The 26099-nt window shown below is 52.0% G+C and overlaps 2 protein-coding genes and 1 pseudogene across 6 annotated transcripts; 1 reads left to right on the top strand and 2 right to left on the bottom strand.

The window, feature by feature from the left end:
* Window positions 1-6239: 6239 nt before the first annotated feature.
* On the top strand, window positions 6240-18901 carry TNK1 (tyrosine kinase non receptor 1). Of its 3 annotated transcripts, none has more exons than XM_037028121.1 (13): window positions 6240-6299; window positions 7751-7915; window positions 8090-8137; window positions 8294-8460; window positions 8582-8737; window positions 8856-9139; window positions 9407-9680; window positions 15092-15186; window positions 15493-15672; window positions 15918-15997; window positions 16383-16663; window positions 16746-16841; window positions 16926-18901. In XM_037028121.1, the coding sequence occupies exons 2-13, from the start codon at window positions 7753-7755 to the stop codon at window positions 17037-17039; spliced, it is 1938 nt and encodes a 645-aa protein (XP_036884016.1). In that variant the 5' UTR covers window positions 6240-6299; window positions 7751-7752; the 3' UTR covers window positions 17040-18901. The 3 variants fall into 3 exon arrangements, with proteins under 3 accessions (XP_036884016.1, XP_036884017.1, XP_036884015.1); XM_037028122.1 differs by having other exon boundaries at window positions 8090-8145; window positions 8269-8460; window positions 15508-15672; XM_037028120.1 differs by having other exon boundaries at window positions 8090-8145; window positions 8269-8460.
* Window positions 17662-23196, bottom strand: PLSCR3 (phospholipid scramblase 3). 3 transcript variants are annotated; one of them, XM_037028125.1, is made up of 7 exons: window positions 23006-23196; window positions 22610-22791; window positions 21969-22011; window positions 21646-21866; window positions 21180-21341; window positions 18548-18709; window positions 17662-18379 (listed from the first exon to the last, which is right to left on the bottom strand). In XM_037028125.1, exons 5-7 carry the CDS (start codon window positions 21339-21341, stop codon window positions 18323-18325), a joined length of 381 nt encoding a protein of 126 aa, XP_036884020.1. In that variant the 5' UTR covers window positions 21646-21866; window positions 21969-22011; window positions 22610-22791; window positions 23006-23196; the 3' UTR covers window positions 17662-18322. The 3 variants fall into 3 exon arrangements, with proteins under 3 accessions (XP_036884020.1, XP_036884018.1, XP_036884021.1); XM_037028123.1 differs by lacking the exon at window positions 23006-23196 and adding an exon at window positions 22107-22342 and having other exon boundaries at window positions 22610-22701; XM_037028126.1 differs by lacking the exons at window positions 21646-21866; window positions 22610-22791; window positions 23006-23196.
* A 1057-nt stretch (window positions 23197-24253) lies between these two features.
* Window positions 24254-25860, bottom strand: LOC118974625 (ribosome biogenesis protein NOP53-like; annotated as a pseudogene).
* Window positions 25861-26099: the final 239 nt, after the last annotated feature.

Below are 26099 nucleotides of genomic sequence, written 5' to 3'. Positions count from 1 at the left end.
GGGAGAATGGTGGGGGAGGGAGTGTGCGGGTGGAGGGGAATGAAGGGGGGGAATAGAACAACTGTAATGGTATAATCAATAAAATACATTTTAAAAATAAATAAATAAACACACACACACACACACAAAACAAGGGAGATTGCTGTAGGTATGGCATTAAAAAAAGATTTTATTATTTCCAGAGAGAGCGGAAGGGAGGGAGAAAGAGAAGGGGAGAGACATCAATGTGTGGTTGCCTCTTGTGTGCCCCCAACTGGGGACCTGGCCCATGACCCAGGCGTGTGCCCTGACTGGGACTCAAGCCAGCAACCCTTTGTTTTGCAGGCTGGCACCCAATCCATTGAGCCACACCAGCCAGGGCAGTATAGTAGTTTTAAATAATTGCCCTCACATTCTCTGATGTGCCCCCTGTCCAGAGGTAGGACGTATCTTCCTTTGAATCTGGGGGTTTTGATGGGTTGACTGATTGAATGTGGCAAAAGTGATGCTGGCTCAATTTCTGGTCTCGGGCCTTAAGAAACTGGTAACTTCTACCCTCTGCCTCTTGGGAAGCTCACTTGGGAACCCAGTGACCATTCTGTGAGGATACCCGGTCTCCATGAAGAGTCCACATGGAAGAACTCAGCCAAAATCCAGCATCCACTGCAGACACTGTAGTAATAGTGCAGCCCCCCAGCTGTCAAGTCGCCCCAGACTTTCAACTTTTCGAACTAAAGCCCCAGACATAGTGGAGCAGAGATAAACCATTCCCATAGTGTCCTGCTGGAATTCCAGATGCTCAAAGCCCAGGAGGATAATGAAAAAATTTTTTTCCACCAAGTATAATAAATAATACATTTCTTACACAACAGTAGATAACTGGAACAGTGGGGCGTAAAAAGGAGACTAGAACTCAGCACTAGGGGCCTTCAATATGTGGAGCCTCTCCATTGAGTGCTTGAGCGTCCTAGTGATGTGGAGGCTGGCTTCCCCCAGAGTGGGTGATTCAGGAGTGGGAGGCAAAGACACACTGTCTTTTACGACCTACCTCAGAAGGTACACACCATCCTTTTCATGATATTCCATCCAGTACACAGATTAGCGCTACTCCTTGTGGGAAGGCCCTAACAACTATGTCAATACCAGTTCTCGACAGCCATTTTGGAGACTGGCTACCACACGTGTGGGCAACAGTTCATTCTCCAATAACCCCATGAGGTAAGACTCCAAATAGGCTTCCCCTGAAGATGAGGAAACAGAGGCACAGAAACATGAAGTAACTTGCTCACATTCACAGGATGGTAAGTGGTAAAGCCAGGATTCAAACTCAGGCTGTCAGGCTCCTAAGCTACCATGCTCTAAATGCCCTCAGTACCACTGTAAGACTGGAGGAATATGGTAGTTTTAAGAGCGCTTCCTCTTGGGAAAGCAAACCAACAGATACAGCCAAGGTGTTGGGCTGCCAACTCTGACAACTAGCAAGACAAATGCAAATTGGAAAAGGATGAAACCTCAGGGTCCTGGGAGATCGAGATGAGATGATTGAACAGGAGGGTCTTACCAATGGATCTGGGAAGAGCCAAACCATGTGGGGCCAGGGAGTACCAAACAGGGAGAGAAGCAGGGATGGGTTCACCAGGAAAATGCTTATGGATTCGATTTGGAAACTCATCCCTCATCCTCATCACTCCCAGCAAAGGAGCTTTTTTTTTTTTTAAAGATTTTATCTATTTTTAGAAAGAGGGAAAAAGAGAGGGAGAGAAACACTGATGTGTGATAGACATGTGGATTGGTTGCCTCTGGAACACTCCCAACTGGGGATTGGTTGCCTCTTTCATGCCCCCGACTGGGGACCTGCCTCACAACCCAGGCATGTGCCCTGACTGGGCATTAAACCAGCAACCTTTCAGTTCTCAGTCTGGCACTCTGCCCACTGAGCCACACCAGCCAGCACACTTTTCCTTTTTCAAAAAGATTTTATTTATTGCCCTGGCAGGTGTGGCATTTATCTATTTTTAGAGAGTAGGGAAGGCAGGGAGAAAGAGGGAAAAAAACAGTATGTGAGAGAAACATCAATGTACGAGATGCATTGATTGGTGGCCTCTGGCACACCGCCAACTGGGGCCCCGGTGCTCAAACCAGGCACGTGCTCTGACTGGGAATCAAGCTGGTGACCTTTTGGTTCACAGGCCTGCTCTCAATTCACTGGGCCACACCAGCTGGAGCCAAAGGAGCTCTTAATGTCAAAAATCTTTGCTTCACCCTACCCACATGACTGTCTCATCAATTTGTTCAACAAAGGTTACAGAGTACTTATCATCTGAACCAGGCACTAGACTGGGCACCGGGGACACAGCAATACCCAGGCAAAATGAAGTTCTTTACTACCTGAACTTGGAGTCTAGCAGGGGAGACTGACAAGTTACTGGCAAATTCTACCAGGGCAATGAGCGCAATGATGACAAAGCACAGGGATCTTAGAGTGCCAGGGAAGAGACCTGATCACTTAGGGATAGGTTTCTTGTGCTTAGCAAGGGTAGGAACACGCTTCCAAGCAGAGGAAACAGCTGTGCAAAGGGTCAGAAGAGAAATCCAGAAAGCCAAGATGCTTTCACCTGTAGAGAGGCTGACCTGGGTGAAGTAGAAAGGAGAGAGCCCAGAGAGCTCAGAGATCAGAGTAGAAATGATGCTAAGGGGACACTAAGGTGGTTCCCGAAAGAAGCGGAGAGATTTCTACAGAGGGATGGGCTCCACACCAAGGCCAAACCCAAGGCAGGGGTGGGGGAGGCCACTGAGGTGCCCTCTCTGCTTATCCTCCTGGATCTCTGCCCTGTGAGGAAAGACTTGGCCCCAGTGGTGTGAATGTGCTCATCCTTCTCGGATGCAGAGCCTACAGGGCAAGGCAGAGGTTGGGGAAAGGCAGGTGGAGGAGGTGGGGCCTAGTCTGGCCTCCAGGTTTAAGTGTTCATCTCAGCCTGAAGGGGGTGCTGCCTGAGGATGGTCAGGATGGTCAGGATTGTCAGGCTGTGCTCCCTGAGTATGGGCAAAGGTGGGGGTGAGAGGAATTTAAATCTAAAAGTAAGAAATGAATAGGGAGAAGGGAGGAGTAAACAGGCCTCTGATTACCTGCTTTTTTTTTTTCAAGCCTAAGACAAAGGTAAGGCTGAGCCTCTATCTACCTATGACCTTCTGCTGGGATGGGAAGGATCAAGGCAAGGAGTCCAATTGATAGTGGCCCATCATCAGCCTCTTCTCCATCTTATAGCCAAGGTGTAGGCAGGGCCAGCCTCTCTCCCCTGAAACAATGGTAAGAGGCTCTCTCGAGCTTCCTGCTCTTTCTTCTCTCACCTTTCCCCAGTCTCTCTCTACAGCAGGCTGGTTCTGTCACTTCCTGTTTGAAACCTTCAGTGGTTCCCAGAGCCATCGGGTAAGGCCCAGGCTCCTGAGCATGTTCTGCAAGGCCCTGTAGAATGAATCCCACCAGGGCAATATGCTTGTTCACCTGAGTCCCCAGAACCTGGCACAGTGAAAGCTTGCTGGAAGAAGGGCAAACTGATGCCTAGTCTGGCTACCACCAACCTTTCTGAATGCATCTGCCCATATGCTCCACACTCCCTATGTGCTCTACACTTGTGTGTTCATTCCACTCCCAGGGGACACTTGACATTCAGAGGAAAATCGAGTTTCACATGCTCTTCTCTGAATAAGCTTATGGAGCCATTGTGTTTCCCACCAAGAAATTGTATCACACCAGGATGAATCTCAAAAATGTGTGGAGTAAAACCAACGAATAAAATGGAAACAAAGACATGGACACATGGACAGACTGGCAGTTGGGGGGGGTGCACAGGGAAGGGAGACTGGATGAAAGAAGGTGAAGGGATCAGCCACAGAACACATGTGCGTGACCCATGGACCCAGCAGTGTGGTGATAGCCAGAGGGAAGGGGAAGCAGAGACTGGATGGAGGTGGGCAAAGGGGGGAAAATGAAAACATCTGTAATAGTTTCAACAATGAAAATAAAGTTTAAAAAGGGATTTAAAATGTGTTGAATGAAAGAAGCTAAATGCAAATAATAAACACTAACTCCACTGATAAGGTCAAGAGTAGAAAAAATGATCTATGGGTTTCAGAAATCGGGATGGTAGTTGTCTCTGGGGAATGGGACTGACTGCAAATGGGCAGGCACAAGGTAACTTTCTGGGCTTTCTGGTTCTTTATCTGCATTTGCAAATGTGTACATTTCTTGAAATGCTTTCATCTATACAGTTAAATCTGTATGTGTTACTAAATGGAAATTATACCTCAATAAAGTACTGTGATCAGAGAAAGCAATGTTCATATGGCTATAACAATGGAGTGGGGGGGAACACCCCACAGTGTGTGGGTTAAACAGCACATCTGACATAGCCAAAGAGAGAATTGTTGAACAAGAAGATAGAGGTGAAGAGTTACCTGGATTGCATCACAGAGACAAAAAGAATGGAAACATGGAAGAAAAGTTAAAAGACATGGGGGCAGAATGAAAAAGTCTATCATACTTCTAATCAGAGTCCCCAAAGGAAAGAACACAAAAAAATGGAGAAAAGAATAGTTGAAGAGATACTCATTGAGAATCTTCCAAAATTGACGAAAGATGCAAATTCATAGATATAGGAAACACAACAAACTGAGAGGAATAAGTAGAGAAGAATCCATACCTAGATACTTTGTACTAGAACTACAAAACACTAATATCATTCTAAAAGCAGAGAGAAAAGAGATCAGCTACAAAGGAATAACAGTTACACTAAGCAGACTTTTTCAAAATATTCATTGCACCTATTATATGCCTACACTGTGCCAGGTACGTAGAACACAAGATGAACAAGACAGGCTCAGCCCCGACCCTGTGGAGCCCACAGCATATCAGGGATGGTTGATACGGAGGGAGCAATTATAGTGTGATGAGCTGGTCTAGTTGGAGGGAAGACCGTTGGCAAGAAGATTGTACAGGCAGAACTGTGAACTATTAAGATTTTTCCCATCAATGCTGGAAGATCCCGAGTGTAGCAAGATGGGGTGGGGCTTTTCCTTCCAAGGGACTCAGGACAATGCTGCTATGATCACAAATCCTGCCTTAGGACAGGAGACAGAAAAGATGTTCTAAGACTGGTGGCTTCCTGAGAACCCCTGAAGGAAAGAAAGAGAGCAAGTTCCTTCTCAGAGCCTTCATCAAGGTCCTGGACTTGTGTTCCGGCAGCCACAGGCCAAGTAGCAGTGCACAGAGCCCTGGGATCAGCAGAGGCGACATGGGGCTAGGGAGGTTAAACCAGAACGAGGCCAGGAAGTGCGGGTGCTGGGGAGGGGTGCCCTGATGCATGGAATACTGCCTTTCACTTTTTTAAAAAATCCTCACCTGAGGGTATACTTATCGATTTAGAGAGAGAGGAAGTGGGGGGGAGAGAGTAACATCTATGTGAAAAGGAAACCTCGATTGGTACATACCCCAACGGGGGCTCCAATCCCCAACCCAGGTATGTGCCCTGACTGGGATTGAACCCACAACCTTTTTTGGTATAGGGGACGATGCTCTAAGGAACTGACTCACCTGGCCAGGGCTGGAGTCCTGCCTTTGATTGCAAGACTAGGCACCAAGCTGGGATGGGGCTGAGGAGCCCCTGAGAAGCTCTGCCTCCACCCCAATACACACCCATACAAGACTGCCCATGGGTTTCACTCTGGGGAGCTCCCGGAGAGGTCCTTGAACTTCAGAGCTGGGAAAAGGAAGATGGCTTGAATCCTGGACTCCGTCTAGGAGGGGGGCTGACTTTCTGTACCACCATCAGCACTTCTCTGCCCCGGCTTCGTTTCAAAACACCTGTGCCAGGGGCCAGGGACTAAGGCCTGTTCAGCCTTATCTTCCTAGTGTCCTGGCAGGATAGCTCTATCAGATACTTATTCATTTAAGGGGTGGGGCTCTGGTGAGAGGGGCGAGGACTTGGCTAGATGGGGTGTGGAGGACAGGACAGAGGAGAAATTCTGGGGAGCGGTGAAAAGTCCTTTGGAGAAGGCCGGAAAGAGGGGAAGAAGGTGGAGAGAGTGAGAAGAAAGGCAAAGGACAGAAGGGAGGTTGCTCAGCAATTGACCTAGCAGAGGGAGTGGCCGACAAGCGCCCTTGCAACCCTCACCATTGCTCACCGGGGAACTGGGGGCGCGGCGCTGGCCAGCTCGGGCCAGCTGCCAGGTCCCACCCTTCCCGGGCCTCAGGCCCCGCCCTTCTCGGGATTTAGTCCTGGCAGCTCCGGAGGCCCGGTAGCCGTCGCTTCCGCCTTTGCCAGGTGAGGGTCCAGGGAAGCTGGAGCGCCGGGGCTGGGGCTGGCGCAGGTGGCGGAGAAGCCCTTGCCTGGGGTGACTCCGCGGGTGCTGAGCCTGTCTTCCCCATCCTCCCTTCTTCTGCCCTCCCCTCCTGGGTCCTTTCCTTCTGCCGGAGCTTTTCGTCCAGTCCTCCTTCTCCCGCTTCCCTCTTCCCACTTTGCAAGGGGTCCCGACAGCCCAGGGTCCTGGGCTATCTCCTCCCCCGCCCCTGCCCGTGCCCAGTTCCAAGCCCACCTCCGGGTTTCCAAATGGGCCCCAGCTTGTGGTTCCCCGCCTTCTCCGGGCTTAACTAAGCGTGTGGGGCGGGGGTAGAATCCAGGTGCGTGTAAGGAAGAGTTCGTGCAGGCTGCGAAGGCAGCCGCCACCCAGAGCGCCTAGAGCCTTATTTCTTAAAGGCTGGTGGAGTTGCCTTGAAGCTAAGTTAGACTGAGTGACTCAGGTGTTCAGGCGGGGCTCCCTACCTGAACTTGAGGTGACTGTGGCCAGTACCTGAACTTAAACCACAAATGCCTGATTTGATTTCAAATGTTGCTGCCTCCTGTGTAGAAGAGGCAGTGACCTGACTGCCTCCGGGCTGAGGTGGAAATGTGCCTGCAGAACTCAGGTGTACATGCATGCCGTCCCTCAGTGTCCCCTGTGCTATGTGTGTTTATGTGGACCTTGGTGTCTCAAACCCATGGGGGAATGTATTTACAGGGCCCTGTTTCAAGTACAGTTATGTAAGAGGGTATGAGGGTAAGCCTGGTGTTTTATGGCAGCACACTGGGCCATCTCAGAAGTGAGAGGACACATCTGGGTGTCTCGGGCATCTTTTGCAGCATATCTGTACATGTCAGTGTATGTGTGTGCAGCAGTGCATCTGGGCATGGGAGGCAGTGTGCCTTTGTATGTGTGCACACATGTATGTGTGTATCTGTATGTCTGAGGTATAGTGTAGTTAGCATATCTGGGCATCTCTGGTATATATGTGGTAGGTCAAAATGACCTAACTGTATATGAGGTATCTCAGGTGTGTGCAGTGCGGTATCTCAGGTCTGAAAGGGCAATGTCTCTGGGTGTCCTAAAAGTACAGGGGCATTGTGCCATAATATCTCGAGAGTGAGCAGGGCTACATACCTGAAATCTATGGTGCTAAAATCTCAGGTGTGAAGGAGGTCAGGTTTCCCAGTGGTGAAGGGGGTAGAGGACCTCGGCCTTGGGTATGGGGAGCATTCTTCCTGAAGTTTGTATGTGTGAGTGGCAGGATACCCAGCTCTCTCTGATGTGTCTCTCCTTCTATCTGAGTGTTTCTGATGGTTGAGGGGGCAGCTGGGGACCATATCTCTGGTATCTGAGTGTCTCAGGTGCCTACCCTGGGCTGTGTGTCTGGAGGAGAGTATACAACTATACTGAGGAGTCGGAGTTCTTTCTCCAGACATGCTCCCGGAGGCAGGTTCCCTGTGGCTGCTGAGGCTACTCCAGGACATCCAGCTGGCCCAGTTCTACCCATCCATACTTGAGAAGCTGAATGTTACCCGGCCAGAGCACTTCGACTTTGTGAGACCTGAGGACCTGGACGGCATTGGCATGGGCAGGCCTGGTGAGGGACTCCTATCCCAAGGCCCTAGTCTCCCCTCCTCCAACCTGTCAGTTGCTACGAGCCTCCCCCACTCCCCCTTTCAAACACCAGCCCTCTTCTTGCCTTTAAATCCCTTGCATCATGTCCACCCCTCCCCTCATACTACTCCAGCCCTCTAATTCTGGCCTCCCCCAGCCCAGCGCAGACTGGCTGAAGCTGTGAAGAAGCACCATTCCAGGAACAAACCTAAGGTGTGTATCTGGGGGGTTGGGGGATGAGAGGTTTAAAGGGCCAGTTTAGACTGGGGAATGAGCTGGGCTGAGTGTCAGGGGTATTCCGGGTTCCACACACTTGATTTCTCACTGCTGTTTCAGATCCCTGGGGGGTTTGCTCCTGAGCAGAAGGAGACCACCCCACCCTCAGACAGCTCTCCATTCCTCCCTGAGCCAGAGCGGGGACTAAAGTGTCTGATCCCAGATGGTGCTGTGAGCAGGGGGGAACTGCTGGGCTCCGGCTGCTTTGGCGTGGTGCACCGGGGGCTGTGGACACTGCCTAGCGGTCAGAGTGTGAGTACTCAGGGAGCCTACTTCATTCTGGGTACCTGGGCCCGGTACCAGCTGGGAGCTCTGCTCTGACCCTCGGATAGCTGTTCCCTAGGGTGCCTGATGGTGCCTCCCCTACCCCCAGGTCCCAGTGGCTATCAAGTCCCTCAGGGTGACTCCCAAAGGCCCGGTGGGCACAGAGCTGAGGGACTTCCTTCGAGAGGTGTCTGTCATGATGAACTTGGAGCACCCACACTTGCTGCAACTGCACGGGCTCGTACTGGGCCAGCCTCTGCAAATGGTGAGCAGGCCTGACCCTGGCTCCCGGGACAGCCTCGGAGCTGAAGTGAGACAGGAGAGTGGGCTGCCAGAGGCCCATGGAGCCCGACCATTGCTCACGAGGCGCTGTGCTCCTGCAGGTGATGGAGCTGGCTCCGCTGGGCTCCCTGCACGCGCGCTTGACCGCGCCGGCCCCTTCACCCCCGCTGCCCATAGTCCTGCTATGCCTCTTTCTGCGGCAGTTGGCGGGGGCCATGGCGTACCTGGGGGCCCGCGGACTGGTGCACCGGGACCTCGCTACACGCAACTTGCTGCTGGCTTCACCGTGTACAATCAAGGTGGCCGACTTCGGGCTGGTGCGGCAGCTGGGCGGTGCCCCGGGCCGTTACGTTATGGGCGGGCCCCGCCCCATCCCCTATGCGTGGTGAGAGTTGAGCCTGGGGCGTGGGTCTGGGAAGCTGATCCGGAGGGTGAGGCTCTGGCGCTCAGTAGCTGGCTGAAGAGGAGTGGAGAGGAAACTGGTCCTTTGAGGGAGACTGGGCCCAAAGGAGTCCGTGGGTCTGGAGGGGCTTGTAAAGGAGGACTTCTGAGGACCAGTCCTCAGCTGAATGGGAGCAGAGGGCCGGTGTTCAATGACAGGTGGGACCTCCGAGGGGCACAGATCCAGCCCCCTTCAGCTCCACTTCCGCAGGTGTGCTCCAGAGAGCCTTCGCCAAGGGGCCTTCTCTTCTGCCTCGGACGTGTGGATGTTTGGGGTGACGCTGTGGGAGATGTTCTCTGGGGGCAAGGAGCCCTGGGCTTGGGTCCCGCCCTACCTCATCCTGCAGCGGCTGGAGAAGGACCAAGCCCGGCTGCCTAGGCCTCCTCTCTGCTCCAAGGCCCTCTACACCCTTGCTTTGCACTGCTGGGCCCTCCACCCTGCTGATCGGCCTAGCTTCTCCTGCCTGGAGGGGCTGATCCAAGAGGTGGGAACACTTTCCTCCCCAGATGCACTCCAACTCTCTCCCCCACATCTTGTCTCCCAGGGTTCCATGCACAAGACCAACAATACTGACTCTTGGGCTGGGGTCTAGGACAGAACAAATTCAGTCTCTACCTGCAGGATAAGAGCCCTGGGGAGCAGTTTGGGGCTACACAGATGTAGGCTGAAGGGCTACGGGACTGAAGCAGGGCCAGAGAAGGAGGAGTACAGAGCAGAAAGCAGTAGAGTAGTTTTCGGTGGGCATTTGACAGGCAGAGGAGTGTTTCAGCCCAGGAGGGGTAAGTACAGGTAACAAAGGCAGTGGACATACTCAGGAGCTGCCCCATGGAGATATTTGGCATGATAAATAACTGGAGTTAACATATAGGGCACTTGGTCTGTGTAAGATACTGTACTAAATGTCTTACATGTACTCATTTGATCCTCGAAACAACCCAACAAGGTCATTGTTATCTTGACTTTACAGATGGCACAGTTGAGGCATTGACAGTTTAGGTGACTTGCCTAAGAGGAACAGCTGGGATGTGAACCAGTCTATCTGACTTCAGAGCTATTCCTTAAAGCACTGCACTCCGCTGTTTTTGTTTTTTGAAACTTTTTAAAAATCATTTTTTATTTTTCAATACAGTTGACCAATATTATATTGGTTTCAGGTGTGCACCCCAATATTAGGCATTATATAACTTACTAAGTGATCGTCCCAATAAATCTCATACCCATCTGACTCAGGGGTGCCAAACCTTTTGGCATCTCTGGGCCACACTGGAAGACCTGTCTTGGGCCACACATTAAATTCACAAACACTAACAAAAACTGATGAGCAAAACACAGGTTTTAAGTAAATTTACGATTTTGTGTTGGGATGCATTCATAGCCATCCTGGGCTGCATGTGGTCTGTGGGTCATGGGTTGGACCAGGAAAGTTGGGAAGATTAATTACTGTACCCAGCAAAGCTATCATTTAGAATGGAAATACATATAAAGAGCATTAGAGACACACACAAAAAAAGCTAAAGGAGTTCATCACTACCAAACAAGTATTACATGAAATATAAAGGGTCTTCTTGAAGAAGGAGAATAAGATTTTTAAAATAAGAACAATAACCCTGCCTGGTGTAGCTCAGTGGACTGAGCACACTGGCTCAGTCCAAATGGACTACAAACCAAATGGTTGCCAGTTCAGTTCCCACTCAGAGCACATGCCTGGGTTGCAGGCCAGGTCCCCAGTAGGGAATGTGTGAAAGGCAACCACACACTGATGTTTCTCTCCCTCTCTTTCTCTCCCCTGCTAGTTATTGGAATATTATTGACTATATTCCCTATGTGGTACTTTATACCACCATGACCCTTCTGTTACTACCAATTTGTACTTCTTTTTAAAAAAGATTTTAAAAACTTGTTATTTATTTTTAGACAGATGGGAAAGGAGGGAGAAACACCAATGTGTGGTTGCCTCTCACTCAACCCCCACTGGGGACCTGGCCCACAACCCAGGCATGTGTCCTGACTAGGGATTGAACTGGTGACCCTTTGGTTCACAGGCCAGCACCCAGTCCACTAGGCCTTACTAGCCAGGGCCCAATTTGTACTTCTTAATCCCTTCACCTTTCCCCCCCAACCCCCCTCCTATCTGGCAGCCTTCAAAATATTCTCTGCTTGTTAGTCTGTTTCTGTTTTGCTTATTTATTGTGTTTTTTAGATTCAAATATTGATAGATATGTATTTATTGCCATTTTATTGTTCTCATTTAAATTTTTTTAAAAGATTTTATTTACTTATTTTTAGAGAGAAGGTAAGGGAGAGAGAAAGAGAGGGAGAGAAACATCAGTGTGTGGTTGCCTTTCACACATTCCCTACTGGGGACCTGGCCTGCAACCCAGGCATGTGCTCTGAGTGGGAACTGAACTGGCAACCATTTGGTTTGTAGTCCATTTGGACTGAGCCAGTGTGCTCAGTCCACTGAGCTACACCAGGCAGGGTTATTGTTCTTATTTTAAAAATCTTATTCTCCTTCTTCAAGAAGACCCTTTATATTTCATGTAATACTTGTTTGGTAGTGATGAACTCCTTTAGCTTTTTTTTTTTTTTGTCTCTGACACTTTTTATATGTATTTCCATTCTAAATGATAACTTTGCTGGGTACAGTAATCTTGGTTGTAGGTCCTTGCTTTTCATCACTTTGAGTATTTCTTGCCAATCCTTTCCAGCCTGCAAAGTTTCTGTTGAGAAATCAGCTGACAGTCTTTGTAGCTAACTAACTGCTTTTCTATTGCTACTTTTAAGATTCTCTCTTTGTCTTTAACCTGCTTTTTAATTATTTATTTATGTATTTATTTACTTTAGAGATAGGAGAAAGGAGGGAGGGAGAAAGGGAGAGAAACATCAATCAGCTGCCTCTCGTACACACCCAGACCAGGCAATAAACCTGCAACCTAGGCATGCGCCCTGGCTGGGAATCAAAGCAGTGACCTTTCACTTTGCAGGATGATGCCAAACCAACTGAGCCACACTGGTCAGGGCTTGCATTTTAATTATGATGTGTCTTGCTATGGGCCTCTTTGGGTTCATCTTGTTTGGGATTCTCTATGCTTCCTGGACTTGTATGTTTATTTCCTTCACCAGGTTAGGGACATTTTTCCTCATTATTTTTTTAATTTTATTTATTTATCTTTAGAGGGGAAGGGAAGGAGAGAGGGAGAGAAATATCAATGTATGGTTGCCTCTTGTACATCCCCTGCTGGGAACTGGCCTGCAACCCAGGCATGTGCCCTGACTGGGAATCGAACCGCGATCGTGTGGTTCGCAGGCCCATGCTCAATCCACTGAGCTACACCAGCCAGGGCTCCTCATTATTTTTTAAAATAGGTTTTAAATTTCTTGCTCTCTCTCTTCTCCTTCTGGTACCCCCATGATGTGAATGTAGGTATGCTTGAAGTTGTCCCAGAGGCTCTTCACACTATCCTTATCCTCTCTTTCTTTCCTTTCTTTCTTTCCTTCCTTCCTTCCTTCTCTCTTTCTTTCTCTCTCTCTTTCTTCTATTTGACACAGCTCAGGAGCACCATTGGGGATACTGCTGGCTGCTTGTCATTTATTTTCCACTTGGTAGAAAGCACACAATTATGCTGTGTCAGGAAGGCTCATGTGTGGCTTAGGTAGTAAAGAGCAGAGTTATCTTGACTTCTTTTTTGGTGTTAGGCTGTTCTGATATAAAAGTACCCAGATGCTTTTGCTTGCTACAGACTGCCTAGGCTATGGGTGGGGTGAGAAGAAGGTAGAGGACAGAGAAGGAGGGGTATGGTAAGGGGCTCAAAGGAGCCTAGTGCCTCTGAAAGTTCTGTTCTTTCATTTGGGCCATGTTTCTTTGTCTCTTCATTTTGGCAGTCTCCTGTGTCTGTTTCTATGTATTAGGTAGAACTGCTGCATCTCTGGGGCTTAATAGAGTGGCCTAATGTAGTAGGTGTCCTGTAGGGTCCAGTGACACAGCCTCTCCATTCACTCGAGCTGGGCACTCCAGGTTTGCCCACCCCTTCCTGTGTGTGCTGTAGTCGAGGTTTGATTGCTGATGAAAGAATTTACCCCAGGTTGATCAACTGCAAGGATTGGCTGTGACCACTGTGGAGGATCAGCTATGGAGGTGTCCACCCCACAGATCAGGACTTATGTCAGTGGGGCTCTGGTGCCCCCCGAGTCTGCCCCTTGAGTGTGTCACTTGTGGAGATGGTTGGGTGGTGCCTTAAAATGGTCTGAAGCTGTAAACCAGGTGTGCTGGCTCTGGGGCCTCCCAGGAGGTGCAGGCCAAAGTCAGCCACTGCTTGTATTCTGCCCGAGGCCACATGGCATGAGCTACAAAGTGATCTGTAGATGGCTGCTACTTGTGCTGGGTTTGGAGATGTCCAGGAGAGGCCATGCTGCAAATCAAGGCTGATTGCCACCTGTGCTGGGCCTGGGGCCACTTAATGAGAGGTAGGGGGCACACCAAGGTCAGATGTTGCTTGTTTGAGAGATTTTAGGAAAGTCTGAAGCATGAGCTAAGACAGGCCTTTTGTATGGATAAGCCACTGGAAACAACTTGAGTGGGACCAAAAGATGATGGGGTGTGATCTCAGGAAATCACCAGGGTGGGGCGAACAGTGGTAGCCAGGTTGATGGAGACTCATATGTAGTGACCTTCTGCCAGGTCTATGGGAGAAGGGCTCAGAAAAGGAACAATGGCCTCTTCTAGTAGTTCTATCTGGGAGAAAGCTGCCCCTCTAGCTCTTGTGCTGATGTCAGACACTTCATTCCTTCCCTGTGTCCCTGGTGTTTTTCAAGCTTCTACTCCAGTGTTGGAACTCAAAATGAGTGAGTCCAAGTAAGTCTGTGCATGGGCCCTTTAAGAGGAACTGCCTTGAATGCCAGAGGTCCTCCATCCCACTGAGCCATAATCCTTGCTGGTTTTCATAGCCAGAAGGTATGGGAACTTCTCTTCCTGGCAATAGAACCTTGAGGTGGGAGGCCTGGTGTGGAGCTGGGACCACTCGCTCCATGAGGGAGTGGAGCTCCACTTAACCTCCAGCCAAGATATACCCCCAGTTTTTATTTGCCTTAAGCGGGCATGGGACCAGCCCATTCCACTTCTTTGCCCCTCCTACCAGTATCAATGTGGCTTCTTCCTTATATCCTTAGTTGTAGGACTTGCACTCAGCTAGATTTCAGGTGGGACTAATGATGGTCATTCTGTAGTTTAGTTGTATTTTTGATGTGGTTGTGGGAAGATGCAGGTACTGTGTTTACCTATGCTGCCATCTTGACTGGAAGCCTATACTCTACTGTTGAAGGAGTTTAGTATTTACTCTGAGGGCACTCAGGAACCATGGAAGAGTTTTGAGCAGGGAAGTAACAAGGCAACTTTACATACTGTATCACTCTGGCTTGGTGCAGGAATGGATTAAAGGGGAGATACTGAAGATGGGAAGACCAGGTAGGAGACAATGGCTGTGAAGTAGAAGTGATATGAAAAGGTCTGGATGAGGATCAAGACGGTAGAGCTGGAGAGAAATGGAACATTTCCAGAGGTGCTTGGGAGGTAGATGTGATGGGCCTGGGTGCGGCATAAAAGCAGTGCATAGGATAATGCTCCACTTGATCTCCCTAGGAAGAAACAGACCCCCACCCCTTTTGTTGCTCTCTGACCCATGGATTGTGTTCAGCTTGGCATGGAATCTAGGTCTGCCCCCCTAACTGGACTACAACTGGGGGACAGGGATAATGTCATCCTGAGTCCAGGACAGAGGACACACCTGGTATGGGTTTGATTGGTGGGTACATAACGAGGAGTCTCCTTTCTCACCTTCTCCATGATACCCTTCTGACTCAGGCCATGAGTGCAGCCACCCTTTCCTCCTGTCTCTATAGGCCTGGCCCCCTGAAGGGCATTGTGTGAGGGACGTCACGGAGCCACGTTCTCTGAGGATGGAGCCTGGTGATCCCATCACCATCATCGAGGGCAGGTGAGGGCCTCATGTTCCCTATGAATCCTCCCAACCTTCCTGACGCTGTTTCCTTTCTGCTTCTCCCCAGCTCCTTTAACTCTGATCCTCTGCTTCATTCCCTCCTCTCCCCATTGGGCCCTGAGAACTCTACCAGGCCTGGTGTCTGGGCTGGAGCCACCATGGGCCCATAGAGCCCTATTGTGTTAGGAACAAAAAGGCGTTCCTTCTTCTAAGCAGATGCAGCTCCATGGCACACAGCTTGTGAGCTGAATGCAGGCAGGAGCCTGGCCTCCACTCCCCCCTTGCTCTCATCCCCATCACCAGTGCCTCTTCCCGTAGCCCCAGCTCCACAACCTGGAAAGGCCAGAATGGTCGCACATTGAAAGTGGGCAGCTTCCCAGCCTCAGCAGTGACACTGGCAGACTTGAGAGGCTCCCCAGCCACCTGTCCGGTCCATAGAGGATCCCCTGCCTGGGGAGAGCAAAGCCGAGGAAGCACAGATGGGTGAGGACCTGAAAGAATGGAGGATAGAATGGCTGGGCTGGGGGAACTAACCAAGTTCAGCAACTGCTCTGGAAGGGAAGCTTGGGGTGGGTCCAGGAAAAAGCTGGGAGGCTGGATTTGCCTTACAGGTGGAGCTTCCACACTGGGTCTCAGCTAGCCAGGGAGCCCCAGGGATTCTTTGGGATGGGACATTGATATGTGTGGGGGAGCTGGGGTGGACAATGAACTGGATCACTCTCCAACAGGGTCAGACCAAAGGCAAAGCTTCGGGAGCTACCTCCAGCAAAGGGTCAGAGAAGGAACACACCCCTGCAGAGGATAAAAGGTGACTGATGGGAGGCAGGGCCCCAGGTTCTCTGAGATCAAGAGCAACCCTCCAGTTCCGCACCCTGCTCTGAATCCATGCCTCTACATCCATGATTTCCCCATGTGACTTCCTCCCCCTACTCATTCTACATGTTGACATCCATCCCAGCTGTACTTAAACATCTGCCTTCTCCACTGAACAGCATTTTCCCATGCACTCAGTTCTTTGGTTCCTCAAGCTTAGGCCTGGGTGTCTGTTCTGCACACCTGTCTTATTGTCCCACCTAATACAGGGACCACCTGAGGATAGCACACACAGAAAATGGAAAGAAGACAGGACCCAGCATCTGGGCTTCCTCTCAAGTTTTGTTTGTTTGTTTGTTTGTTTTCCCTAAACTGTGCAGGCATTTCCAAGAGTCTGGAATCTGTTCTTTCCCTGGGCCCTTGCCCCACAGGGGGTGGTTCGAGCCCCCCTGAACTTCGACATGCCAGAGATGTACCCCAGGGACCCCCAGGCCTGCCACCCCGCCCTCCCTTTGTCTCCAGCTCTTTTCAGCTCAGCCAGCCCCCGGGGGAGCGGCCTTCTTGGCCCAAAAGAGAACCCCTGCACAATCACCCCTTGGAAGCGCCCAGAGGCAGCAAAGCCACTGTTCCCGATCCCAAGTTGCAGAAGAGGGTTATGGAGGTGAGGTCTCCCTGAGTGAGCTGGTGTCTATAAGGGGTCACAAGCTTGGGTAGGAGCCTAAGTGAGGCTTTGTCCCCTGCAGGTGGAGCTGAGTGTACATGGAGTCACCCACCAGGAGTGCCAAGTGGCACTAAGAGCCACTGGGGGAGATGTAGTTTCTGCCATCCAGAACCTTAAGGTAAAGCCAGACCCTTCTCTTGGGTTTCCACCTCTCCTGTCCCTGTTCTCTGGCAGTCAGCTGCCCTCCCTCCCATTTCCACAGGTAGACCAGCTCTTTCACCTGAGTAGCCGGTCCAGAGCTGACTGCCGGCGCATCCTGGAACACTACCAGTGGGACCTCTCAGCGGCCAGTCGCTATGTCCTGGCCCGGCCCTGAGCTCTGCTCCCTTAGACATGGACACCAGCATGCACCAAGGGCCTGACTGTGTGGGGCCAAGCAGAACCAGAACAATGTCCTGAAAGGGCATACTTTCCCGCCTGGAGAGGGCCGGCTATGCACAGGTGCAGGAGGAGCCCAGGGTCAGGCCCTGATGAGTGTTTCCTCCTACGCTTGGCCTCTGAAGGCTCAAGCTCCCTTGGCTGGGTCATAGAAGTATCTGGTTCACCTGCCCACCACATTTCCAACCAAGAGGAGGACTTGGAGGAACAGAGCTGCTACACATCCTACCCATAGGAAGTTTCTGCTTGCTACAGAGAATGACTAAGTGGCCATACAGAACCAGGGGAACAGCCATCCTGAACTGCTACCAGCCACCACAGTGGGCCACCTTGGAGGATGGAAGCAGCCATGGACTTTGGGCACAAGGCCCAAACTGCCTTGGCTTGGGCCGGCGACATCATGGGTGATGAAAGTTGCTCCTTTGGACTCATGGACACTTGATCCTGGCAGCTCGGGTCACACGACGGGTACCCCCCGCCCCACCCAGCTGCCACATTTCCCTTTGTTTCCCGCTCCAACTCTTTCTTCTACCCTCTCCCATTACATATATCTTCCAATATCCAAAAAGTTACAAAGTTTATATGAATATAACATACAAAGACACAGCCTCCTTTGTAAGAACACGGAAGGAGGGTGGTTAAGTAAGTCAGAGGAAGCTGCAGCAAGCACCAGCTATGAGAATGGCCCACGGGGAAGAGGAGGTCAGCGCTGGGGCCTAGGCCCTAGAGCTGTTGCTAGGAATGTGGGGACCCCCTCTGAGTGCCATGGTCTGAGGCTGAACTAAGCAGTCAAGCTGACACAGTGAAGGGCGACCATATCAGCCATCTTTGGTGCTGCTTACCCTCTCCACCCCAGCTTCCTTTGTGAAACCCCAGAGCCTTGGATTCCAATTCCCAGAATTCAGTAGGAGGAAGTGAACAGGGAAAGTCTGAAAGCCAATATGCTGATATGCCTTGTGCTGAGGGGTTGCCAGAGACAGTGGTGAGAGGTAGCAGGGAAAGGGCTCTCATACATACCCTTCTGTGAGGGCCACAGGTGAAGGAGGCCAGGGGAAGAGGGAAGGGGTGGGGCATCATGGCCCCCAGCCTCTCAGGCATCCCTGTTTGTCCCCTGTAGTGTACATGGAGGAAAGGGGCTGCCTCTGAGGAGGGGCCAGGCCAGGCCAGGTGACCATCTTGGATTCTGGTTGCGGTGATAGTCTCCTCACCCTGAGGCGACGTCTAACTGGTGATGGCAGAGGGCCCAGTGCCTCCTCGCTTCTCGAAGAACATGTAGTCCTGAGGGGAGGGTACCATCAACAGGAGATGAGGCTGGGCCACTCTGGCTCGGCTACCACAACCCAGGTCTGGAGATACAACCCCCGATAAAGTCTGTCCCACTCCTAGCAGGAGACCAGGAAGTACAGAAAGCCCTCAGTGGGAGCAAAGGAGGGGCAACCAACTCACAATGAGGAATGTGGCTCCCAGCAGCACAGCCTTCACTTTCACATCCAGATCCAGCGGGAACTGCAAGCCAAAGTCATCTGCATCTGTGAGGGCTTCTTGGAGCAGTCCTCCCCACTGCTTGCTGATGCGGCCCACACTACGGGACTCATCCAGGGTCTTCACCTGTCAGGAGTGGGAGAGGGAAGAAGACAAGACCCAGTTGGAGTAGATGCAACTGCTCTCTCCTGTCTTCAGTCTCACTCCCACTGTCACCCTGTATGAACTGTGCTGGCTCTACACTCAGTGAATCCCCCCAATAGCCTTGGATTTCCATGTGACTTCTGGAGAAACTGAGTCACCTTTGGGCACTATGAGTATATAGCAAAAATGAGGATTCAGACTTAGATCTGTTCCTCTTGAAGGGCCAACATTATCTCCTTTATCTCCTTAGTGTGTGGCTGGTTACTAGGTTTGTTTTCATTGCCAACAACCCTGCTACCCATATTTGGTATAGTTTGTGCCCTGCACAAAGTAGCTTGGCCAAGAGGGCAAGGGAGGCTGCTAAAACCCTAGCTGTACCCTATCAGCCAACCAGGCTCCTAAAAGGCTATGTCTGCCCAAAGGGGTGCCTTTCCTCTGCAGAGGAGGGAGGGCTCTGTGCAGTACTCACACAGGCCTCCACTATAGGGGATCCAAGCCCACCTTTTGTGGGGGAGAAGGCAGCAGTAAGCAGCCTCCAAGAGTTCATGTTTCTCTCTCTCTAAAACCAATAAACATATCCTTGGGTGAGGGTAAAGAAACAAATGGAGCCCTGACCAGTGTGGCTCAGCTGGTTGGGTGCTGTCCTGCAAAGCAAAAGGTCACCAGTTCAGTTCTTGGTCTGAGCGCATACTGGGTTGTGGGTTCTGTCCCTGGTAGAGACATGTGCAAGGGTCTTTCCACTGAACTCTCTGGACCCAGCAGCAATAGGCCCTGCTGCTGTAGGTGGTAATTCACAGTGACTCCCTGGTCCTTTTTCTATGTTCATTCTCCAGTGACTAGAACGAGTGTGATTTCCTTCTATGTTCTCCCCAACCCCTTCCCTCACTGTCCTACACCTCTGAGGCACTTCCTGCAGACTAGTCCCAAGCTGGGCAGGGTCTCTCCAGGATCTCTCCCAGCCAACCCTGTGGTCCCAAGAGTATGGTCCCAAATATGGACCATCCATAATTATGTACAAGGAAGACCGGCCCTTTGAGAACCCCACAGTCTACACATTCCTATTCGAAGTCACCAAGTAGGCCATGGCTGGTGTGGTTCAGTGAACTGAGCACCGGCCTGCAAACCAAAGGGCTGCTGGTTCAATTACCAGTCAGAGCACATGCCTGGGTTGCAGGCCAGGTCCCCAGTGACAGATGCACACATGACGTTTCTCTCCCTCTCTTACTCTCTCCCTCCCCCTCTCTAAAAATAAAAAATTTTAAAAAGAAAAAATAGAAGTCATCGAGTTATCTCTTTCCCAACCAATTCCTGTCAGAATTTCCCTTCAGCTGCTAAGGGTATTCCATTTTTTAAAAAGGATTTTATTCATTTATTTTTAGAGAGAGGAGTGGGGAGAAAGAGAGGGAGAGAAACATTAATGTGAGAAACATGAATCATTTGCCCCTTGCAAATGCCCCAATTGGCAACAGAACCCACAACCCAGGCATGTGCCCAGACCAAGAACTGAACTGGCGAACTTTTGGTTTGCCCAACCAGCTGAGCCACACCAGTCAGGGCTCAGTTTTGTTTTGTTTTTTTAAAATCCTCACCTAAAGATGTGCTTATTGATTTTAGAGAGAGAGGAAGTGGGAGGAGAGAAAGAGAAACATTGACATGAGAAACATGGATCCATTGCCTTCTGTACACACACTGACCAGGGATTGAACCCACAGCCTTTTAGAGCATGAGACAACACTCCAACCAACTGAGCCACCTGGCCAGGGCAAGGTGACTCAATTTTTAAAAGTAACTGTAATTAGGACACCTCATCAGATGCCTTAGAAAGTCTACTGGATTTTACCTGTTGTTTCTCCCTTATCTGCACAGGTAATCATCCATTAAAGAATTCAACAGTCTGTGAAGTGACTTCGTCTAAAGATGCTTCCTAGGCCTCACCCTGAAACTGCCACCACTTGAGCTCTCCAGGCTCTACACTGGTGACAGGAATGCATGGTGTGAAGGATGTCACCTGGATTCCACGTTGGAGGGGCCATGTGGAGTTCTAGGTTGGCAAGCAAGCCACAGGTGTTCATACTTTAAATTAGTGCTTGCTCCAAGGACTGAGCTCACAGACTCATGCACAGCAGCCACAATGGCCCAGCCCACTGCAGACCCAATACTCATCCTTCACCCTAAATCCAGCCTGGCCTTAGATTATGCCCCCCTCAGCATAGGGCTGCAGATAACAATTAACATTTAACAATCAAGATGCAACCCTCTTTGTCATGTTTTCATTATACCATGGACTCATCCTATTTCTGAATGGAGAAACACTGGAAATGTGGTAGGAATCACAGTAAATTTGGATTGATGAGATGGGTGTCTTGACCTTAGTAGTGTTGGCCATGCAGCCTGGTAGAAGCTGCCATCTTGATTTATGAAGTTCTTAGGAATTTCCCCTTATTCCTGATACCTCAAAGTTGGTGTCTGTGCCACAACCACAGGTCGAGCAGGGCCCCACCACTCGAAGGACCGTGTGGCGATCTGCATCCTGAATGGAGAACTTGGGGAGGAAGGGATGCCAGGTCTGTAGCACGTGGCCAATGGTGGTGCCGGGTGGAGACTGTACTTCCATCTGAAGTGGGAGGCAGACAGGGTTACTGCTGAGTCAGGGCACTCTGGCCCAAGCTCTCACCATTCCAGCCCTGTCTCCTGTTTATCCTCAAAAGACTTCCTCAAAAGATCTCTTTCAGTAGACCACCTGTTATAGACTGAAGAGACCACCTGTCTCTTTCAGTAGACCCCCTAACTAGACCTCTGGTGCCACCTGTTCACACCCATGCCTCACGCTCCTGACGCTCCATCATTGGCCCTTTGCATCACTGCCTGTCCCCTACCGGAACCTCTCCCCTCTCCCCAACCCATCCCTCTCCACCCACCTCCTGGAGGCCACAGGGGCAGCAGCTGCAGCCACAGTGGAGTGGGCGGAGCAGGCGCAGCACCTCTCTGTCCCCAGGGTCCACCAGACGGACACGAAGGGGCCGGCGGGCACCACAGCACAGACGGGCACAGCAGTTGCTCTCTTCAGCCGCCTGACCCAGGGGCTGTCTGGCCCCTGAGCGCAGTTCATACCGGTTACTTGTCTCCCAGCCTAGGAGCGCTGCCAATGGGTGACAGGGAGGCTCAGGCACCAGAGCCTGCCCAAGAGTCCACTATCTCTGCCCCCCATCACAAGGCCCAACCTACTCGTCCTTCCACTCACTTTCCACTCGTTCAGCCGTCTGGTGAATCAAGATCTGATCAATCTGGAAAAAGAGTAAGGGCCATGCCCACCTCAGCTGGCAGGCCTGCACCCTTTGGTCACCTCCATGTCGCTCCTCTCTCCCCACCTCCTACTCACCTGCACCAGGAATTCGAGGCCAGAAGGCACCCCGGGCAGTGGCAAGAGGGGGGCAGCAGGCCCCGGGGCACTGGGGCCAGGCGAGGGGAAGAGAGCGAAGCCAGGAGCAGGGGCAGGCACGTGAGTGGGCAATGGCGCCTGCCCTGACCCAGGATGCTGTGCTGCCTCTGGGTACCCAGCAGTCACAGGGTAGGGAGGAGGGGGCGAAGGGGTGTAGCCTTTGGGGGACAAGTATCCTGTGGGGGGACAAGGGTAGATAAGAAAGGAACCTGTGGCCACATCCCCTTCCCTTTAGCCCGTGGGAGACCGCCAGGCTGCGGGGGAAATGTGGCGAGAACAGACTGAAAAAGGTGGGGAGGAGAAGCAGGGCGGAGGCTTCCTGGGAGGAAGGGAGGGGCCCCACCCAGCCAGTCTGAGCACATTCCCGGAGGATGCGTTTGACACCCAGCTCCCAAGTCCGTGGGGAGGGGATAACGGAGACCCTCAGCCTTGCGTCCACTTACCTGCCATTGGAAAGGGATGAGGGTTCGTGGGTTGTGGGTGTCCCGGAAGCGTTTAGTTCTAGAAGTGGAGGCAACCTCGGAGACAGCCAGACAGACACAGAGACAGACACAAAGACGGACAGGAAAACGCGAAGAGACAGCTGCGCCCGGCGCCCACCCAGGGTCTTTTGGGCGGCACCTTTCTGACTCGGGGAGAAACCGAAAGTGTCAACAGTCGGGGCAGAGTGCCTGGGACCCTGGATTCCCTCTGGGGTTTCCAGAACCGCCCCCTCCCTTTGTTCTCCCATTCTCCACGGAGGCGGCTGTTGGCAAACGGCAGGACAGATGGACCCGCAATCAGACCGACGGCCCGACCTCGAGGGAGGTGTCCTGACCCTTCTGCACCCCGCAGCTCACCTGAAGCCCCTATAGTAGTGGGGTGCCCAGCGCTCCGAGGCTCACAAGAGCTAGTGGAGGCGGGCCCAGATGTGACTCCGCCCCTTCGACCGTCTAGGTCCCGCCCCTGGCCTGGAAGCTGCGCTTGCGCAGAAAGGATGCCGGCTCTCCAGCCCGGCGGTGGACACAGGAGCGCGGGCTCCTTTGCTTGGTTGGCGTCCCCGCCTCTTCCGTTTGACTGCCGGAGGCCAGAGAGGAAGCTCTCCCGGGAAGGGCAGCCTGCTGAGACCTATTCCTGCTACCCCCGCCACTTCTCCGTACGGTCAGTGCTCAACGCCCCTTGATAGAAAGCGAGGGCAGTTGGCTGGGTCGGGACCCCAGGCTCCCTCTCCCAAGGGCGATTCGGGCCTTGCTGACGCAGCGGAACACCCTTCACATTCATTCATTGGACTCTAGAACTAGTTCCTGGCCCCCTTTCTACCTCCCTGGAGCTCCCTCACTGTCTCTTCTCCCTGACGCTGCAGTGACCCATATAGATACCTTGTAATGACAGTACTTACTTTGTGCGTTCTAGGCCACGCCAGTGATAGGTAGTCACATAGTGTCAGTAGTGAGTGTGCAGGATGATAGATTCAGGGAGACCAGAAGAGGCAGCACAATTAGCAGGAAAAGCTTCCCCCAAAAGTAGTCTCTTCTTTTAGGTCCTAGGCAGGATCTCCAGTTGTGAGGGAGTCCTGTGCCTTGGGGGCCTATAGGTTAAATGGCAAGAGATGAGTTTAGAGAGGGAGGCCAGCTTATGCGCACAGATGCCTGTTGGATTTGGGACTTAATCCCAAGGAAATCAGGGAACCCACTGAAAGATTTTTAAGACCATATGTAATTAAGGAAAGTTTAAGGTCTAATTCTGTTTTAGAAACACCATTAAAACTGCAATATGGAGAAAAATGGGGGCACCCAGGCTAGGTTGTCACCCTGGGAAACAGGGTGACTGGGGCAGACAGACTGAAGTGGCAGATTTTGGAGATATTTAGACAATATAGAACTTGTTTGGGGCCCTGACCCGTGTGGCTCAGTTGGTTGGGTGTCGTACAACAAAGCAAAAGGTCGCTGGTTCAATTCCTTTCCTGTTAGGGAATGTGTCCTGGCTTCAGGCCAATCCCCAGTGGGGCATGTGCAAGATGCAACCAATCAATGTTTCTCCCACACATCCATGTGTCTCTCCTTCTCCTCCCTTCCTTCCCCTCTCTCTAGGAATAAATAATTTTGGGGGGTGGTCAAAAAGTGCTTTATTGAAGGAACTCTGGCATCCGGCATCAGCTACAACTGGATCTCCTGGAATGCCCGCTTCTCCACAAGCTTCACTTTGTACTTGTGCTTGAACTTGGCTCTCTCCTGAGGCTCGATCATGTTTCTCTTCTGGAAGCTCTTGAATCGGTGTCGGAGGATGTTACCCTCAGGCTTCAGGGTCCGCAGTGCGTTGGACAGCTCTGAGTTAAGCTGCACGTGGATGTCGGGGGCCTGGTACTTGAGCCTCCCCACCCTGTGGGGCTTGTCAGCCTCCGCCAGCCGCTTTGCCCACCTTTGCTCCCTCTGCCGTGCCAGCTCCGCCAGCCGCTGTGCCACCTGGGCCTTGATCTCACGCAGCTTGAAGAGCTCCTGGTGCCACAGCCGGGTGGCCCGCGCCGAGGCCTGCTGTGCGCACAGTATCCGAGCGGCCTTTTCCCGCTGGCGCTGCTGCTCCTGTCTTCTCCACAGGGGCCAGGAGGGCAGGCGTGGCCGAGGCCTGGGCGTCCCCGTCCACATCTTCTCCGGCCTCCTCGGGGCCCCTGCCCTGGCCCTCGCCGGGCTCCCTCTCCCCGTCGGACTCCTCCAGCAGCCTCTGGCACATGTCTTTGAACACATACTCCTGGGTGGCCGCCTGCTCGGCGGGGGGCAGGGCCAGCTGCCGCTCCAGCTTCTGCGCCTCCCTCTGCTGCTGCAGCTCGCCCTCTTGGGCTTGCCAGAGCAGCAAGGTCTGGTGGTCCTCAAAGGTTGGGTTGTAGGAGGCTCCAGCGGGCATCACCTCCACGGCAGGCACCCGGGACGGCTTGGTGTAGAGACGCGATGGCCGCTTCACGCCCTTCTTGGTCTGCTCCAGGAAAAATGTGTCCTGGCCAGCCAGGGGCCGCTCCAGGGGGTTGTCTTTGGCCCACAGATCGTAGAAGGGCTGCTCCACGGTGTCCTGGGGCTTGGGCTTGGCTTTGGCCACAGGAGGGTTGAGGAGTCACGCCTGCGCCCTGCGCACGTCTCGCGGCAGCTCGCCCTACTTTGCCAGTTTCTCCCAATAAGCTTCTTGGCATTGGGAGCCTGGTGGGCGAGGATGTCTTTGGGGGTGGGGACTTCGGACGTGTTCTCTAAGATGAGGTTGACCCTGAGGGGTTTTTTCACAAGCAGTGACCTCTTCCGGCCTCTGGTCCTCTTTTTGTTCAGCTCTCTCTCCTTGGAGCCGGTGTCCACAAATAAGAGTTTTTCAGCCGGGGCCTCTGGTACCAAGCCACCACTCGTGTGTTCCTGCAGCCGCACATCCTCTAGGAACTGATCAACTTCAAGCCCCAGCGGCTCCTGGGCGAGCCGCCGCCAGCCCCGCTTCCTATTTCTGGGGCCTCACTGCCTCCGCCTTAACGCTGGCCGTCCCACCGAAGTGGGCCTCGGCCCCAGGAAGCCGGAATCGGCCTCGCTGAGCAAAGCTGGCCGCTAACGCCACTGCTTCCTGCCGCCATCTTGTTAAAAGAATAAATAATTTTTGAAAGACAAAACTTGTTTGGGGATGAGATGTGATGGTAAAAAAGTAAAGGATGACCTCAAGTGCCTGCCAATCGATCAGGCAGATGAAAGAGAAACTCATCAAGATAGACATGGGGAGCCCTGGCTGGTGGCACTCGGTGGATTGAGTGCTGGCCTGCAAACCACAGGATCACTGGTTCGATTCCCAGTCAGGGCACATGCTTGGGTTGCGGGATGGGTCCCCAGTTAGGGGCATGTGAGAGGCAACGACACATTAATGTTTCTCTCCCTTTCTTTCTCCCTTCCCCTCTCTAAAAATAAATAAATAAAATATTTTAAAAAATAAAGAGTG

The sequence above is a fragment of the Sturnira hondurensis genome, unplaced genomic scaffold (genome assembly GCF_014824575.4).
Source record: "Sturnira hondurensis isolate 20B ecotype Veracruz unplaced genomic scaffold, ASM1482457v3 Scaffold0019835, whole genome shotgun sequence".
Taxonomy (NCBI): domain Eukaryota; kingdom Metazoa; phylum Chordata; class Mammalia; order Chiroptera; family Phyllostomidae; genus Sturnira; species Sturnira hondurensis.
Note: the sequence above shows the minus strand (reverse complement) of the source record. Positions and strands in the feature narration are given on the sequence as shown.

Coding starts and splice junctions, on each gene's coding strand:
- TNK1 (XM_037028120.1), top strand. CDS start 7,753: ATGCTCCCGGAGGCAGGTTCCCTGTGGCTGCTGAGGCTACTCCAGGAC. Junction 8,461..8,581: donor CACTGCCTAGCGGTCAGAGT/GTGAGTACTCAG, acceptor CCCTACCCCCAG/GTCCCAGTGGCTATCAAGTC. Junction 15,187..15,492: donor ATCACCATCATCGAGGGCAG/GTGAGGGCCTCA, acceptor CCCCATCACCAG/TGCCTCTTCCCGTAGCCCCA.
- PLSCR3 (XM_037028123.1), bottom strand. Junction 21,867..21,968: donor GACGGCTGAACGAGTGGAAA/GTGAGTGGAAGG, acceptor ACCCATTGGCAG/CGCTCCTAGGCTGGGAGACA. Junction 21,342..21,645: donor GCCCCTGTGGCCTCCAGGAG/GTGGGTGGAGAG, acceptor CTCCCACTTCAG/ATGGAAGTACAGTCTCCACC.